The sequence below is a fragment of the Melanotaenia boesemani genome, chromosome 4, assembly GCF_017639745.1.
Source record: "Melanotaenia boesemani isolate fMelBoe1 chromosome 4, fMelBoe1.pri, whole genome shotgun sequence".
NCBI lineage: Eukaryota > Metazoa > Chordata > Actinopteri > Atheriniformes > Melanotaeniidae > Melanotaenia > Melanotaenia boesemani.
In genome coordinates, this window is record NC_055685.1 from 34,742,301 (window position 1) to 34,761,313 (window position 19,013).

A 19,013-nucleotide genomic window follows, 5' to 3' on the forward strand; every position below is an offset into this window, starting at 1 on the left:
GATAAACACGAGCACAACAAAAATAAAAATGGATCCATTTTTATAAAACTGTTTTTATTTATTGACAAACATACACTGTTCTGCTCCACAACCTATTTATTTATTTACTTACTTATGTTTGCCAATTATTGTGGGCATTATGTTTGAGCTAGAAGCTCTAAGGGCAAAATAACCCCATCTCCCCCACTGTAACTTTAACTATAAATTGCTTTTAATACTATCTAATAGTCTATTTAGAGTTAGGTATTTTCATGATTGACTTAAACATTGATACTTTCCCTGAGGAAAAAGGTTTTGATCACTTCTCACACCAATCACAGATGTTGCCGATGATGAAAAGCAGAGGAACAATTAGTTCAACCACCACTTTATTTGGCATGTGAACAGATTATGACAACATAAGTTATTTCCTTAGCCATTTAACAAACTGATATATTCTTATGTAATGCTCATCATTTATTCAGTACTCAGCTTCTATTTGACAACAAAGCATCCATCTATATCCATAACCTTTTCACCCACAGCTTTACTTATGCATCTTGGTTTAAATCTTAAATGGATTATGACAGAGTACCATGTCATGTTTTGTTTATACTGAGGCTGTATTGACCCAATTTTAAGACTTATGGACAATATGGTTCATTTAATGTGCCCAGATAATTAAAACATAAATGACAGACTGTGTCAATCATATACATTCCCCTAAAATAATGTCTGTGTTTAGATCTGTCGACTGGGAGAACTGTCAGGTGTACTTTTACCACTTTATAAAATTATTTACAATTTATTGGATCTTTCGTTACTCTGCGTGTACTCTGTGTGCATTTATCATTTAATGGCACCAAGATATAAACTTAAACTCACTGTATCAATATATATTTCTTCTGCATATGAATAGCCTTTTTCTTTACAATATTAAACAGCTTAAAGCCTTTCTATTAAAGTGAAATCTTGTAAGGTAAATACGTGCATTTTATTGATTTGACCATTTTTTGTTTTAATATAGAAATATACAAATCTAAATATGGAAAATAAATATGGGGTAAAAATTTTCCAAAGCTTTCTTGTATTTAGGTGTCATCATTTTCCCTAGGAATCCATCACTGTCAAATAATGTCAATTGAGGTGTTATATAAGTTTTAATATCTCAAGGTAGTCATGTTTGCAGGTGCATAAGTGCATTATGGGGAAAGCAACACTACTTGTAGGCTCGTATGTCAGCTGACATTAGCAGATAAATCATATTAATAGTTTGCAGTCTATCAAAGTTTTGCATTTTAAACCCACTTCCGCTGCCCAGTAAGTTGAAACTTCAGTTGATCATAAATGAGTTTGTAACAGTGACATCTAGAGGACAAGAGACATCAAAGTCATGTAACACCTGCTAACAGATAACACATTAGTCAAACATGTGACTGCTTCTTGTCTTATTTTTGTCATCTGTCCACTCGGCTTGAGTGAGAGCTTGGTGAGTGTTGTGGAAGGCACTCTCTCTGTCACGACTGGGCTGTCACCACCGCCATTCTCTCTGTGGCTGCAACAAACAAGAACAGCATGAATTTATGAGAAAGAGCACAATCACGGGAGGGGAATCGTTATTATTCTGGAAGTAGAATGGACATTTGCTATATATCTATGCAGCCTCTATGTAGGAAAAGTAAAATTTAAAAAGAGCAGAGAATAGCGGCATAAGGTTAATGAATCATGCAGACCTCACCAAGCTCTGAGTATCTACAACATGTGAATATTTATAATATTCACTTTGTAGATGTCCATTCTACTATCTCCAGTTCTATGTGTTTACCTTCTTAACTGTACTATTACATCACTGAGCAGCTTTTTACAGTCCAGTTAGACAGCTTTGGCTCTGTGGATATATGCAGACACACATCTGGTCAGAGCCAAAAACAAGAAACACATTTTTATGTTTGTTTGCTTAAGGGGAGAAATAAACAGTAGTAAAATGATAAATTAGTCTTGCCAAAGCATGCTCCTTTATTTAAATATTTTTAAAATAGAAATGTGAAAACACTCCTTGACATGGCCCAAAAAATCTCAAGGCTGCACATTATACTTACCAAACCAGTTAAAAAAATAAATAAAAAAATACACCTCCTGCTAATCAGAAAGCTTAAAAAGTCATGATGTAGTGTATGAAGACAATAATACATTTTTTTTAAGTTATACACACACAATTTTAAGGGGGTTTAGGAAGTTTTCTAAAATGCAATACTTAAATCTTCAATCTGTAAACTTGTTAATCTGGTGCAAGTCCAAAGAAATAATTTTCAATGTCCTAAGTTACAGACAAAGAAAGACAAAAAATGTGAATATTTCTGTAAAGTTAAAGTATCAGCAGATGACAGGTGAAGGTGCCAGCGTTGGATATAAAAGTGGCCACCAAAAAAGGCTTAAGTTTTCCAAGTATAAATAGGTCACGCAGCTTTGTACCAATCATAGCATTTACAGTTAGTTAAAAAAAAATCTTGGTGCAAGATTGTTAAAAAAAAAAATCAAAATATTGTGAAAAGTCTCATGACATCTCTGTGTGTAAAGGCCAAAACAGAAACCACTTTAGGATAACCTTTAAGGCCTCAAACAGCACTGCACGAATATTTGTAACGCCACCATAATCCGTATAGCCACATGGGTTCCAGAGTACCTCAGATGATGATTTTTACACAACAAAATCTGGCTGTACCCAGAAATGTAAGTTCAAACTATATTACACAAGGAGAAAGCCATAACTGCATAAATACCACCGAGTTCTCTGGACACCAGCTCATCTCAGATGGACAGAAAGACAGTGGACAGTGTTCTGTGGTCGGATGAGTCCATGTTATAGCTGCTGGTATTTCATTCTGTATGCTTAAGAAGATAAATGACATTCAGGCTGTTATCACAGAGAGCTAAACGAGTCAGTCTCTATGGTAACATGGATGTGCATCAGTTTCCATGGCTGATTTAATTTTGTGAAAGGTACCATTGATGCAAAGGGGGTGTTAGAATTTTTGACATACATATCCTACCACTTGGGAGCTCAACGCTTACATCAGCAGGACAAGGCCAGGCCTCATTCTGGAAATATTACAACTTGGCTTTATACACACAGAGACTGTCTCCTTTTGAAAATGTATGGAACATCATGAAGAGGAGAGTCAGACAACCATAGAAATCTTGGCTTTAGCAAGAAGCTACATCTAAGGGACAAAGTCCTCTGAAAACCAGCAATGATTTATACCAGTTCCTAAATTATTTAAACATGTATTAACAAGGACAATGTTAACACAGTGGACAGGACGACTGTAATGCAACTTTAATTTCTTTGGACTAATGTCTGTTTTAAACAAAGAGTAATTTAAGTTTATATTGCATATTAGTAAGCTTAAAGTTTCTGGAAATGGGGTTTGTAATTAGTTTTATGTCCATAACAACACTGACTCACACTTTGCACTTCTTTATATGCTCCACTTGCACTTTTTTAAACAGATTTAGCACTTATGCCAAAGTTTGTTACTGCATTGACGCTTGCACTGTTATTAAGTCGCTTTGTATGAGAACATCTGCTAAAAGACAATGTAAATATGTTTTGGAGAAGGGGACAGAAAAAACAACAACTTTGAAAACATGAAGGGTCTTGCTGTAAAGTATAAAATTTAGTCCCATTTCTTAACCAAAATGCTCAACCAGTTTTTGTGTTCACAGTTGCCTGTTTGAGCGAACTCTAAATTATCTGTATTTCAGTTTTCAGACTTGTTTGAGTTAAAAACTTGTGGGGACCACACTGATTAACAGAAATATATATATGGAAAGCAGCAGAAAAACTTTTGGAGATTAATTCAAGTAAAAGTTTTAACTGAGCCAGTGCATTTCTGATTGGATGACTAGTGTAAAGTCCTGAATACATTTATTTAGCACTTAAACATGTGTGCTAAGACTTAACAATGGGAAAAAATTTACTATTTTATGCAACATAAAAGATGGCTGATTGTCCTTACTTTGTTCCTCTACCCCTGATGCCTCCTCCTTGATTTCATGTGTAGCAGCCACATCTTCTCCCATAGCAGCAGGTGGCGCCACCTCCTCTCTTGTTGATGGAGCAGAGTGGCAGGAGTGGCAATGTTCTGCCTTGTGCACTGGAGCTTCCGGTGTAGATCCCAGTTCTGCAGGTAAAAGAACTTCTAGTTCTGGCCCAGTAGAGGCTGCTGCCAGCTGAGTCATACCAGTAACTGCTTCAATGGTCTCCTCTGCTGAAGGTTCAACTGCTGGTGTCTCTCCTGCAGGTGTGATCTCCTCTGGGGAAGTCTCTGCCACTGGAGTAGCTTCAGCAGCAACAGTGACCTCCTCAGCAGGTGCAGCTTCCTCAGTAGGAGGAGAATCTTCAGTGGTGGAGGCAGCCTCCTCAGGAGAAGCTTCATCTTCAGCATCCACCTCTTCTATTATGAGGGTTTCCTCAGGAGGAGGTGCAGCTACATCCTCCAGCTGTGCTGCAGGAGAAGTTGCAGCTACATCCTCCAGCTGTGCTGCAGGAGAAGTTGCAGCTACATCCTCCAGCTGTGCTGCAGGAGAAGTTGCAGCTACATCCTCCAGCTGTGCTACAGGAGAAGTTGCAGCTACGTCCTCCTGTGCTGCAGGAGAAGCTGCAGCTACGTCCTCCTGTGCTGCAGGAGAAGTTGCAGCTACGTCCTCCTGTGCTGCAGGAGAAGCTGCAGCTACGTCCTCCTGTGCTGCAGCAGATGAAGCTGCTTCCTCCTCCTGTGCTGCAGCAGAAGATGAAGCTGCTTCCTCCTCCTGTGCTGCAAGAGGGAGAATTACAGCAACCTCTGCAATCACTTCAGCAGCTACAGTTTGCACACGTTCTGCAGCCACTTCTTCGTCCTCTGTAGACAACTCCTTTTTGCTTGTACCAGCTGCCTCTTCAGATGTGTCCTTTCCACCAATCTCCTCGGTTGGCTCAAGGACACCTGGCAAGGGGTCCAGTACCTGCCCATCAGTTTCTATCTGGTGCTCCGCTTTCACCAGATTCTCCTCACCAACAGAGGCAGCAGCAATCTCGACTACTGAACTGGCCAAGAGCTTCACAGCTGCTAGCAGATCTGATATAGATGGGGGGATGAAGAACAGAAGCAATGGTCAGTTTTTTTCATACAGAAACATGTTAAAATAAATAGATGACCAATATTTACTTTAAGCATTAAGCTACACCAAATTCCATCTGGGATAAAAACCCCTCCTGTGCTAGTTTATGCTTCTGTACATGCATATTTTTTCTTAAAAAATTAAAATACAGAAACTTACCTTAAACAGGCATCTATCACTGGACAGTCTACAGTCACAACTTCAAGCGTGCTACAGGAGTCTACCTGCCCAGTTCATGCTCCTTGTGCCGAGGTTACTTTTCTAAAAAATCCAGCCGATCCATTAACATTTTTTCGGGAAAGAAATGCTTCACAGCATCATTCTATTTGCTCTGGAGGAATGAAACAACATTCTTCCAAAAGTTCCTTTTCAGTGTCTTCATTAAGAGAGCAGTGGGTTTACGTCTTAAAGCCTGAATATTTACCTTCATATGAAAATAAAAAAAAATCAAATATTAAACATGTAAATTAATAAAGAAAATTAAAAATTATGAAAAAATTTAAAGTGTTGCGTCACAAATTTGCAGCAAGCGTCAAGGGGGTTCACATCTGGGTGTTAGACCGTCATTTGTCATGTGGAAGAAGCCACTTCCATCAGGACAGACGATCAGATAAACTTTGTGGTGGTTTACAATACTAACAAGACCTTAGTGCAGCTTCTTCCCTTGAGAGGGTGATGAATAAAATCTAAACACCTCATCTGGTTGTGTGACCACAATATGATGAAATGCTGTCCAAATTAAATCTTAATATTTTAATTTCACAATCAAGTTTGTTTTCTTCAGAAATTTGTATTAAAGATGGAAAATTCATTGGCTGTCAGCTGAAGCTTGACAGGAGCATGAACATGACAGCGAGGAGAAGCAGCTATTTTGTTTGTTAAACAGAGGGTGGGTGTATTTTACAATTAACTACATTTTACAGTAGGAACAAGCAGAAGCAGCTATACCAGGGCACAAATCAGACCTGAATTCTGTTTTATAACTTAGGAAAAAAATATAAAAAGGTGATAGTTTGAATAAAGCCAAGAAAAAAAAAACAAAAAAAAAACAAAAAAAAAAAAAAAAAAAAACTAATGGACCATCAGAACTTCATCTTTATTGAAACAATTCAAATTTCTTTATTATTATCATCATCATCATCATCTACTGATGTTCAGTTCTTTTAATCCTTTGTGTTATTCATAACATTTAATGCCCAAACAGATACGTTTCTTGTTGAGGTCATGCCACTGAAAGATGAAAGTTACACAGTAATAAAAGCCTCAGCAGCATCCAACACGTACCAAAGAAAAATGGCTTGAAAGTGGATAAATTAAATGAGGGAAGGTTGGCGTCGCTGTTAATCAAATGCAGATTAGGGAAACATTGGAGTGTGCAAAGGAAAATGAAACTGAACATCCCAAAAAAAAAAAGAAAAAAAAAAAAAAAGAAAAAAAAAACTACAAATATTTTCACGTCTTACTGATAATAGTGTGAAAACAAGATTATAAAAGCTGTAGTCTAGAACAGAAAACTGGATTTAGGTCACTTCACAGTGAGACAGTAAATACTGAGAAACAAGGCTGAACATCAGAAATCTCCTGCACTAGTTCACAACTGAAGGTTTTAGACAGCTTAAGGAACAACTTGCATTATGGTCCTGTTTTAAGGCCACTTAAAATATCTTTCTCAACAGAAATAGTTAGCAACTTGGTTCTATCCCTTATCGCCTTGGTCAACACTAATCCCTTTTCTGTAGGCAAACCATAGTTTGGATTTGGTATGGTGTGGGTATGACTAAACATTTTATAAACTGCATTTGAAACTGAATCCCATGTCAAGGATTAATGCCAGATGCTACTTGGATCTGAATGATCAGGAAAGGGAAGGAAGAACCTTGAAAACTGGACCGATGAACCCTTAATGAATTTTTATAAACTGCTTATCAAATCCTGCTGCCGCTTACCCTTTTTTAAAAAAAGGGAGGGGGGGGATTCATGACTCATTTTTCCTGAGGCAAGGGAATAGGGACACAACACATCGAACTTCTAGCCCTTTTTTCTGGGTCAACTATCGAGCCATCACAGCTTTATGCTGCCACCTCTGCAGCAGGGGCAGCCTCAGCCTCAGGGGCTGCAGGGACAGTCTCTGCTTCATCTACTGCTGCCGTACCAGCGCTCTCTGCTGCAGGAACCTCGGCTGGCGTCTCCACGGCGACAGCGACTTCTGCAGCAGCTTCAGAAGCCGCTTCTTCCACCACAGGGGGAGCGGCTTCCTCAGTGGCCGCAGGCTCAGCTGCAGCTTCAGTAGCCACTTCAGTAACCTCAGACGCCAGGAAGACTGCTTCTTCAGGTGCAGCCTCAGCGGCAGGTTCGACTGAGACCTCTGCCACTGGTTCTGCAGGAACAAACTCGACTACTTCAGCGGTTGGCACGGCCTCCTCTTCTACTGGAGCGGGTTCAGCTGCAGGAACTTCTGCCACTGGTTCAGCCTCAGCTGGAGCTGTAGATTAAGAGGATGGAAACAAAATGCATAAATTTATAGGCCCACTCTGGTTATTTTTGTGTGTGTTTTAGTTTTTACAGCTACAGACATATCTTTTGATGGTGTGACATCTCAAATGTTTCACAAACATAATCCTAAACATGAAAAAAACACACCTTGTGCATGTTTTGACCTTTGTCTACATGCAAACTAAGTTCTATGCAACTGAAGCTTTCTGGAAAATTGGAACAAATACATTTAGAAATGCATAACATTATGCCATGGCATTGTTTTGGATCTTGTCCCATTCCAAATTTCTATTCAAGGCTTTGAGGCACGCACTGCTGGGTGCTTTGATAGCTGATCAACTGTCAATCATAACTGACCCAAAAGGTTGGGTATCAGCATGCAAATTTGCTGACTTTAAAGTAGTCCACAGCCAAATTGGTAAAACAGAAAAGAAAAAGAACAAAGTAATCATGACAATTTATCTGCAAGTGACAGCATCTCATTCTGGTAGATTAGAACAGTTTTATAGAGTTCACACTTTCAAATGTCTGCATTTGAAAAGATATTTATAGAGATTTATTCTCTTATGGCTATCATGACTTAGTTAAAAAAAAAAAAAAAAACAGTATATTGTATATAAATATTAGAAAAAGAAAAACTATTGTGCAATAGCGTTAAATATGTAGTGGAGGTGTTTACAGGCAACCTTTCCTGCTGTTATTTTTCATATTTAAATCCCTCGAAGTTTCTCATTAAAGCACGACAGCTGTGAGGTTGGGTTAAATCTCAGAGGGTTTAATGATTAGACTTTAGTGATGGAGATTAGGATTGGGCTACAAGCCATTTGTTATACTCCTTTTAAAATAAGCAACCAACCCTTTCACCCAGTTTGTGATATTAGCTGTATGATAAAATAAATTGACCATTTTCAGACTTTAACAATATTAGCCAATTATTTTATTGAGCCAGTAAATGAATGCACACGGCTGCAGGGGAGACACTAATTAACAAATTATAGGGTCAATGATTTCAAATAACAGCCTTCTAAATTTTTATTGGTTTCGAACATATAAATCTGTTGAATAGAACTGATGCCATTTCAGTGGTGTTACATAGCATCGCCACATCTGCTGCAGACATGGTGTCGAAAAGGCAAATGGACAAAACTCTTGATTTTTTTTATTTATAATAAATACTAAATTATTTTTATTATTATAATTATTATTATTATTATTATTATTATTATTATTTTTCTTTATCTAATACAGATGATTCCTATGATAAGCAGGTTGAAGCCATCAGTGCTGTGGCCTGAGGTTGGTGTCTATTTATCTGATGAATTAACAGACAATTCATGATATTGGGTCAGTTTCTTTTTTTTATTGCTGTTGCATAAGTTATCTGGAAGTGAGGACAAGAAAAGAGAGAATAGCAAATCTTATTAATGGAGGGAGAAGGCGTCTCAGTAAAGCCACATGGATCTGTCAGAATTATCTAGATTTAATTCTGTTATTCTAACTTTAGAATAAATGTTAAGATGTGCCATATAGACTAAAATGAACTGTACCATTAATTAACCATTTAATGGAATGTTTTTTTAGCATTTTTAGCAAATTTCCAGTGTTTCTTCTTGCATCGCTACATGACATCGAAAAGATCTTGTTGGGTTTGTTACAATCACAAGATTGAGATGGAAGAGCATTGACCTTAAAAAGAAACTTCCATCCATCGACCACTTATGTTGCCAACTTGTGTTAAGATGCAGTGATGACATCATACGGACATCTTTCAACAACTACCTCCCATAAACCAGCTCATCAATACAAGAGCCGTCATCTGAGAATTAGAAACTGTTTAAGATTTACGTCAGCAGGTTTTGTGGGGTCAACAGCTGTCAACATAAGTGAAGGCTAATCAACAGAGACAGAAATAAAACTGTTGACCTCAGTAAGTTGTCACTTACTGACTGATAATTAACCGAAGAATACTCAGTTGTCTTTTATATGGCTTTAATCTCAAATTCATTAATCTGAAATAGGTATCAAATACAGTCAATAACCAGATATACACCATGGCTGCAAAAGTACTGCTTTCAGTAAGTTTTTAATGTAAGTTTCCTGATATAGAAGTGGTTTATTATCAAGTTTCACATCAGTGACAATTTCAACAAATCCCAGAATGGGACGTGAACCCTGACTAATCCCGCCAACAATTACTCTAATGAAGACTTCTTTCCTTCTCATTTGTATCCTTAGAATAATTTCAGATTCATGTGGTGCAGTCTCCGTCACTGTTGTGCACATCCACATCACAGACGAGTTGGCTGCCCTGGGCGCCCAGCCACAATCTCTCCAGCTTGACTAGACAAACAATTTGCAGACGCAAATCCAAACAGACAGGCATGATGAAGCTATTGAGGGTGATCATTCTACCGTGGCTGATATCTGGTGGTGCAGCAAGAATTTGCTATGAAAGACATGCAGATCTCCTGTTTTCTCTCTCGCTGCAGTGATTCTCTGCATGCCGATTCTTAAGCCCTTTTCACACGTGCACTGCTTGTACTTAACCTGACGGCAACCGAAGGATTCAGCATCATATTGGAAGGAGAACCTGGTGTTTCCCCACGACAAACTGTAAGCTAATTACATTTACATGCCACAAATCTAAACGTGCGGTCACATGGGCATTACTGAAAAATAAATCAGTTAAATGAAATAGAATAGGTTTGACAAAACAACTGTATATGAATGCCAAATATTTATGAATTTGTAAAAAAAAAAAAAAAAAAAAAAAACTAAAAAACTCTAATTATGTACTTAATGATGGCATCAGATGTCATTAAGAAATAATCAAACAAAAATCATTTTTTGCTATAATCCCTTTGACTTGTCTACTTGAATCATTACAGGCATTTAAAACAACCTCCCTCTATCAGGCTCCAACTTCCTGTAGAAGATGACAGAGCAGCTTTACAAGACTGGACTTTTTAATAAACCTTTTCTTTCTTCCACTTGATTTCACCCTCAAATTTTCAGTAGGATTGTTTCTGCTCGCTGCTCTTTTGTTTCCAGGTTTGTTTTCAAGTCTGCCAGCACTAACTGCAGACCAGTTTACAGACCGATATTTTATGGACCTGTAAATATAAGCTCATTCCACAAACATTTCCTCTGAAAATATGAAAAAATACATTGCCATTAATTACATATTACATTTTTAAATGTTTACAAAGTAAGAAACAGCTAAGAACATCCTCCAAGATACAGGATTTCATGTTTTTTCCTCATGTTGCACGTTTAAAAAGAGCTTCAAATGAAGCAGATACAGAGAGCGTTACCCATCATCTCATTTCAGAACTGCTTTGAATCTTCTTCCATATGATACAATATGATTCTGAATCAAATGTGACATTACACTTATTTAGAAGTGTCTAAATAAGTCAACCTATTATTTTGCAGGAAAAAAAATATATAAAACCTTTGGGGAAAACTGATGCTCACCTTTGACTTTGCTGTATAAATAAATCCTCAAAGAATGTCATGTCATTCAGTATTTGAGGTGATTAAACTTATGTAGCTCTATATTTAAGTCAGCAACATTTTCTTCCAAAATTAGCTGTTAGCACCAACTAGCGAATGCTAACATGCTTGACTAAAATGAATATGGTAAACATACCTGAAACTGTTATATTAATATGAGTTGCACAAATGTATGTCCTAGAAAGTGTGTGTGTGTGTTTATGAGCAACTGACCTTTTGCCTTAGAGCCCATGTTGGCGAGTCTGTCCTCATAACGCTCACTATCACCATTGACCGTTTTGTACGCCTGAGAGAAAGAGGAAAGATATCCCTTTAAATTTCACCACACATTTTATGATAACAGTACAAAACGTAGCAGTTTTACAAAAGCCCTCCTCACACTGATATTTTCTCCATCATGAAGCAACACAGCTGAGACAGTGACTGCAAACAGAACAGGTCCGTCTACAGTGACTGCAGCTGGAGTTCAGGCTGAATGTTGACTGGCTCCCAGTTCACACCAGCAGACATCACACTGCACAATACACACACTTACTGGGTCACTGCAACACTTTGGATGTTTTAAATGGAAGTCGTTTTTGTTCTTAAAATCTTACCAATTTCCAATCAATTGCTGGGACCCAGAAACTTTGCAGCAGTTTTCACTGAAACAACCCAAATGGTTCTTATTGGCCAGATTTAAACTCCCGAACCAAGCAATACAAAAAAATAAAACTGATTCAATAATTACACTTTTATATAAAAGAATGAATGAATGACAACATTTCGGTGCAAACATTAAAAGATCTCATGTTCCTTTAAAAGAATAGCCTCTTTTGAACCTTTGGAGGTGACATCAATGTGAGGCTTAAAACAATTTGTGTCAAGAACCACACCCAAATATTTATAGATCTCCACCTTCGCGATGGCAGCTGCTTTAGTAAAAGTAGATGGGGGTGTTTCGTGGAGACGTTCTAAAATCGATGACCATAACTTTGGTTTTAGACACATATTTAGAGGAAAGAGTCATCACACCAGCTTACAAAATCATCCACAACCTGCTCATGTGCTGTCTCACCACCCTCCCTTCCTTCTGGAATCATGAAGAGACAGAATGTCATTTGATAGAAAACACCTACTGATCACCATCACTCCAGAAACGTAACGTGGTAAAACGGTCTGTTTCAGTTTCCGCGCCACAGCCGTCACCCACCACTTTCTGTACAAATACTCCTTTACTCTGTTTAACAAATGTTTAAGCTGACTGACGAGCGATTTTGGTAATAAAAGATTTTAACAGGGCAAATCAGCTTGTTCAATAAGCTCAAGTTTATCCATTATAGCACCTTAAACATAAAATGATAAAATAAAAACAATTTAAATACCAAACCAGAATAAAAAGTTAAAATAAGTGTCCAGATGAACAGTGTAAAGACTTGTGTTGTAAGCAAGGCTTTTAAACCAGAACATGTTTGAGCAGCTCTGATGTGAAGAGCCAGACATGAAATTTGCCGTCACCCAAAAACTGCTGGCTTGTTAAACTGGGCTCTTTTAGACGTCGTTCCGGACAGATTTCTGACATCCAGTCACCAGGTAAAACTGATTAATTGGAATTCAAGTAAATTAAAAGTGTTTGTGAGCACAAATGAAATGGATGGAAATGTAAGATCTAACCATAACAAAATTTCCTGTTAAAACAAAAAAAGATGGGAGTGCAGTAATGATTGCGTGTTTATAGTAATACCATGTGGGGTGTTCTTTTACAACATTAGTTAAATCTGAGCTAACATTTACAGTATGTTTTCATCTGGTATTGACTTACAAGTGCTTGGAAATCTAAGAGACACGATCCTGCATTTTTCTTGCAAGACTACCCATCTAAATACGACACAGTACATGAGCCTTTTTCAAATAGGATCGTTAAATACAATAAATAATGTCAATATTTACAGCAATAAAAATCAAACTCGGTTACAAAAACAGACATTTAAAATCCATTGTTACATGAAAGTCATTTTAATGCGATTTATTATGTCGAAAAAAAGTCCTGCTCATGCAACTCTTTAAATAAATGTTTAATTAAGCATGTGTATTCTATTCTAAAGTCATTTAGCAGATGGTTTTATCCAAAGTGACTTACATTTGAGAGTAAGAACAAGTAGGAGAAGACCACATAACTAAAAACCTCATTTTAGGAATTGACTAAAATTGAAAGGCTACTCACATAGACGACTGCAGCAGTGAGGCCTCCTCCACACAAAACAATGTATGTCATGTTGGTGGAACCTCCAGGAACGCCGAAGGCCATGTGTCGCACCGGAGTGGCTGATGAACACAAGAGCAGAGTTACAGAATTAGTTTGGAAAGCTGAACAGAATAAATTGATACACACCACAGAGGTTTACATTTATATAAATGTACATTAGAAAAGTGCACAGAAGCACATTTTATGTACTTTCAAACCACTTACTGGCCATTAATACATGCAAGTCAAAAACATTTTAAATGTCACTTCATCCTAAAGGTCAACTTAAAACAAAGGACGGTGCATTCTGACAGTAACAACATGTCTCCATCCTTTAATCCTGTTACGCAACACGGCTGTGGTCATTTGTAGCAGAGGAGATGGAAAGATTTAGCAGCAGCCAAGCTAAACACTGAACCGTCCCTTAAATTAAATCCCCACAACACAAACACAAACACTTCCTGCCTGAGATCTCAGATTTGCATCAAAAACAGCTTCAAAATAATTACATGGGCTTTAATTTGCTTAAAACGAATCCTTAAACACATCAGGATTAAAAATAATTCTTCTCAGGACTTCTTTGGAGTCGTTTGTTGTGGGGAAAATGTGATGAAAAGATCTGCTAATTTTTAAAGGGATTGTCAGCAGTGCATGCAGGAAGACGACCATAAATAAAACCACCCTTCGTCCCCCGACGCTGTAGCGGTCTAATCTCTTCCTAAATCACACCCAGGGCAAACACAAAAAGCACGTGCACAGAGTTACCTGAAGACGATATGTTAAGCACTATTTACGCCTCTGTGCAAGCACATACACATGTTTTTCCTGCAAGGCGAGAAGGTTGTCTGAAACGGTGAAAGAACAAAATGTACAACACGACCTGCTTTTTTGGTTTCACGTGTGTTCAGGCAAATCAGAGCATTTCCTGTCATTTTTCCACACACACACTTTACAGTACATGGAAAAATAAATGCATAAAAGCTGATGATTGGTTGGGTTTGTGAAGCTTAGATTGGAACAACCTTTATCAGACAAGTTACAGATGCTAAAAAGATACCAAAAAAAAAAAAAAAACGTATGAAATGCCATGTGTGCAAAGGAGCAAATAAATACACAAAATGTGAAAATACAAAGACCAATAAATAAAAATATATATTAGTTTCCCACTGAACTTCAAAGTGGGGCAGAACAAAACTTAATTTAGGCCTGTAACAACATTCACTTCATAAAGAAGAAATAACTTGTGCTCATAGCCGAGTCATAGCAGGAGCTAGTGGTAAAAAAGTAGACTAAACAGAAACATGAAGATTAACAAAATTCTCTTCAGTTTTTCTAAATATATTAGAATTTTTTTTTTCTGATAAAATATGCATAGTGTAAAATAAAATGTTTTAAAACAATAAGGGAAAAAGAGCTATTCACATGCCAAGTTACTTTAAAAAAGCAAATACAGAAATACAAAAGTGAAATAAAACTGCTCATCTTCATATTTTCAAGACTATATTTCCCTTTATTTGTTGCACGATTTGTATATTTCGGCAAAACAAGATATTATTTTAAAGCCAGCTACATGAAATTAAAGCCCTAATCAGTCTAACAATGTGAAGAAAAATGCACAGTGGAAAAAAAAAAAAAAAAACACCTGAACAGCTTCACCATTAAAATTAAAATGACTTTCATCGCTTTAGCGTTAGTCAAACATCAGAAAAAGTAGTCAAATATATGCTTCAACAGTTGCTACCAAAGTAGAGCTAAAGGTTGGTGAACGTTATCAAGTGTAAAGGAACAACTTATTTCATGATGCCACTTTTAAGAGCTAAATATGCAAATAACTTATAGCTCATTTGCCATCCAAAAGCAACCTGAAAAGCTGAGGATAAGACTTATCAGGAAGACTTGTGGCTGCAGTACTGTTACCTTGACTTGCTGTGTGTCCAAGTGTTTGCTAATGCTAATGTGCTTCAGGGGTTATTGAGTAATTTGGGAAAGTGGGGCATAAAACTGTTCTTTTAAATTTTTGGAAGCATGTATGTTGTCATGACAGCAGATGCTTAAAACAACATATTCACTGATATGTTGACTACCAGGACTTAGTTTAGCTTATGTTTAGAGGTGGCTTCCTTGTTGAGGCAATGTTAATATTCACATGCACATGAATATTCTTATATTTCCATGCTTGTTTATTATATTCGTGTTTGGGCTACTTGTAGAACCCAGTCACTTGTCATGTTTTGGATGGGTGCAAATACTATTTTAGTGAAGGGGGCAGCAATGTTGACTCAATCGAATACTGCTTTATAACAAAAGGTGGAAAAATGAACAGAACATATTACATGCAGATAAAAAAAAAAAAAAACAATACTATAAAATTTTGGGTTCAGTGGAAGGCAGCAAATAGCTGGAATTTATATGTGAATGTACACACTGACAATCGTAGACCAAGAGAAGTTGACAGCAGTTGTCAAGGCAGCTAACATCTCCAGTAACTGCCTGGATGCAAATGTTAAATTTTGAGTTTTAGAAGCCACTTTAAATAAGGTGAGAAAAATGGGAACAGTGCCAGGGTCACCTTTTCCTTCTCCAGTCTTTATGCTAAGCTAACTCTAGCTACCTTTACAGTACAGCGGTACCAGCAACACCTTTTATTTAAGTCAATTCATACTGCACCTCTGTAAGTTCTTCATTCATTATACAGAACTGTACAGAGTATTTATGGTCAATGTAGCACCACAGAAGTACAACTGACACACGAATAAATCTGAACAAAAAGAAGTCAAGGTTTGTCCTGTTGTGGATGCTGAGTCGGTCTAGCTGTCTAGCTTCCCTCCTTTAATACCCATGACACAGCAGCACCATGCAGGGCCAAGGCCAAGTCCTGTAGGCTACAGGTTATTTATACAGGTAATCAGATAATCCCTGATGCCAGGTTCAAGCTGCAAAAATGGACACACGTAAGACAACAACACACAAAGGATTGCTATGATGGAAGTGACACATGTGAGAGCATGGTGGGCTAACATATTAACACCCTTCCCCTCCCACTACTGTCCTGCCCCACCATGTGCTTGCCAAGAACATGCAAACCTGAAGAACGAGAAATCGTGAGGCCTACAGGCCACAGTGATGCAGCCTGCAGCATCCATCTCTACTCTCCAAGCGCACAATAACCGATCTTGTTAGTTGCGTTTCTCAACAGGAAATTAAACCAGCAGCTTGGCCTCAGGTTGAATTCCACATGCTCAGATTCAAAAGTAAAAAGATGATTCATGTAAGCATGCATGTGTGAGGAAAGGTTCTAAAAATGCAGAAGAGCAAGCCTAAATCCACCCTTCAATACTTCAAAGCTAAGTAGGATTTTAAACAAAAGCTTCAGCAAAGTAAGTCTGTGCTCAGAAAATTGGTTTTTAATATCACACATTTCATTAAAAAAAAAAAAAAAAAAAACTGACATAATTCCCAAACTGGCTGATTCCAGTTTCCCATCTGGGCTGCATTGGCTTGTACTCATGAGGTCGGGGACAGTGTGTTAACTTGACAAAGTATCTCTGAAATGATTACTTATCCATGCAGTTGGTGAATATTTGTTATATTGTATTTATAGACTCTGAAATCAATTTGTGTGAATGAAATGTTCTGTGATGCAAACGTGAGAACTAAGTGTTCCCAACCAAGGACACACCTCCTCTGTCAGGCTGCCTGACAAACTGCAGGGCGACTTTGCACACTGGAAAACTCAAATGCGCTCCTTTCAGGAACAATTACCATTAAAAAAATAATAATTAGATGCACATTAATGAAAAATAACAAACTAAACATCTAGAAAAATATCACTTTAAAGACAAACAAGTACTTTTTTTTTTTTTTTACAAAACAACTAACCGCATAATGTAAACTCAGTTGGTTTTAACTTGGAATTAACTTCGTTGCCAATCTTGGCACTAAGTCTTGGAATATCACTGTTAATAGTTGACCGTACCGTTGTTGGATGCTGGCTTGAAAAGCCTCTTTGCCAGCGGCCCGACTCTCTGCCATGCTCGTCTGCAGAACATGTTTGCTCGGTTTTCAGCAGCAGGTGAAGGAGTGCGTGCGTCTGCAGCCGGTCCCACAGATAAATGATTAGGAGAGCTCAGCTGCAATCCAATACTGATTGAAAAGAGCACACCCCCTCTTTTACAAAGACAAAAGGAAGCTCACCAGCACGCCCTCTAGAGGTGATAATGTAAAACAACACATTTAAGATTGAAGATTCAGCAGATTTGATTTGATGTGGATCATTTTATTAGACTCTTCCCTGCAATATTAATTTTTGATATGTTAGAAATGTTTTGAATTTTGCATTATACCATATAACCCCCCATTCAGACATAAAAATCAGCCTTCTTTCTACTGTGTGAATGTGAGAGGGATCAGACATCCGTCAGACTGCTTTTAGAGTGGATTATAGCCTCATTCGGCTGCACGGCGACAGTGAATAATGTTGGTTGTGTAATACACACTGAGACAGATCAGGATGCACTGATTTGCCACAGATGGAAGAGACAAAGCCCAAACTAGACTGACAATCAGGGGCACAAAGAGGCCAAAATCCAGACATCCGTTATATGATACAGAGCTCCATTAAACCATAAAATCTGCAACTAAAAATATGTATAATTTAAAATGTGAAGACAGCTTATAAAATACCAAAAGAGATCAATATGATTTTTTTAAGTGAAAATGCACTCAAAAATCTACTCAGCAAACTCAAAGTATTTACTATTATTCAGATTATACAGCATATTTTATTTCAGTTCGCTTAAGTTTATTTATATTATACCAGTTCACAACAAAAGTAATCTCAAGGCTTTTATATAGACAGTAAACAACTTCAGTAAAGTACAGTTTACCCTGGTTATGATCCAGTTCATTACATTTGCAATAATGGTAGTATGATAAATGGACTGTACTTATGTTGACTACTCAAAGGGCTTCACACTACATGTCACATTCACCCATTCACACACACACATTCATACCCCGATAGACACATCGGGTTGCATTGTGGGTTCACTGTCTTGCCAAGGACACTTCGGCATCTAGTCAGGGGAAGCCTGGAATCAATCCACCGACTTTCCAGTTGGCAGACGACTGCTCTTCCTCCTGAGCTTCAGCTGCCCTAATACCAGTTCATAAAGATTGACTTTGATTCAGCCCCTTGCACTGAGCATGCACATAGTGGCAGGTGGCAGCAAAGAGGAACCACTTCCTCATTAACCCGGTTTGTTGGTGGGAGCGTTAGGGTCAGAAGAGATTAGTCACAAATAAACACAAAAACATCAGAGCAGGGATGCCGGCTATAAAAAGAAAGAAAAAAGGAACATAGTAATACTATAGAGAGCAAAGTGAGAGGGGCTCAGTGCATTATAAGAGGTCCCCCAGCAACTCAGCTCTGCAGAAGACAGCAAGCTCTCACTTTAAGCTTTATGAAAAAGAAAAGTTTAAGCCCAAATACTAAAGAGTTTTTCTGCTCTCCAAACCCAAACTGGGAGCTAGTTCTACACAGCGAAAACTGCTTTTAGAAACTGTAGGAACCACAAGTAAACCAGCTATCTGAAAGTCAAATTAGGAAATAAAACAAATAATTTATCATTCACAGTACATA

At 37.7% G+C, this 19,013-nt stretch overlaps 2 protein-coding genes across 3 annotated transcripts; both read right to left on the reverse strand.

Moving 5' to 3' along the window:
• Positions 1-283: 283 nt before the first annotated feature.
• Positions 284-5,376, reverse strand: LOC121638038 (cytochrome c1-like). Its single transcript, XM_041982457.1, has 4 exons — positions 5,364-5,376; positions 4,857-5,096; positions 3,999-4,760; positions 284-1,534 (listed from the first exon to the last, which is right to left on the reverse strand). Exons 1-4 carry the CDS (start codon positions 5,374-5,376, stop codon positions 1,497-1,499), a joined length of 1,053 nt encoding a protein of 350 aa, XP_041838391.1. The 3' UTR covers positions 284-1,496.
• An 880-nt stretch (positions 5,377-6,256) lies between these two features.
• LOC121638477 (cytochrome c1-like) lies at positions 6,257-17,505 on the reverse strand. 2 transcript variants are annotated; one of them, XM_041983298.1, is made up of 4 exons: positions 14,138-14,245; positions 13,352-13,452; positions 11,362-11,434; positions 6,257-7,621 (listed from the first exon to the last, which is right to left on the reverse strand). In XM_041983298.1, exons 2-4 carry the CDS (start codon positions 13,433-13,435, stop codon positions 7,209-7,211), a joined length of 570 nt encoding a protein of 189 aa, XP_041839232.1. In that variant the 5' UTR covers positions 13,436-13,452; positions 14,138-14,245; the 3' UTR covers positions 6,257-7,208. The 2 variants fall into 2 exon arrangements, with proteins under 2 accessions (XP_041839232.1, XP_041839231.1); XM_041983297.1 differs by lacking the exon at positions 14,138-14,245 and adding an exon at positions 17,349-17,505 and having other exon boundaries at positions 6,259-7,621.
• Positions 17,506-19,013: the final 1,508 nt, after the last annotated feature.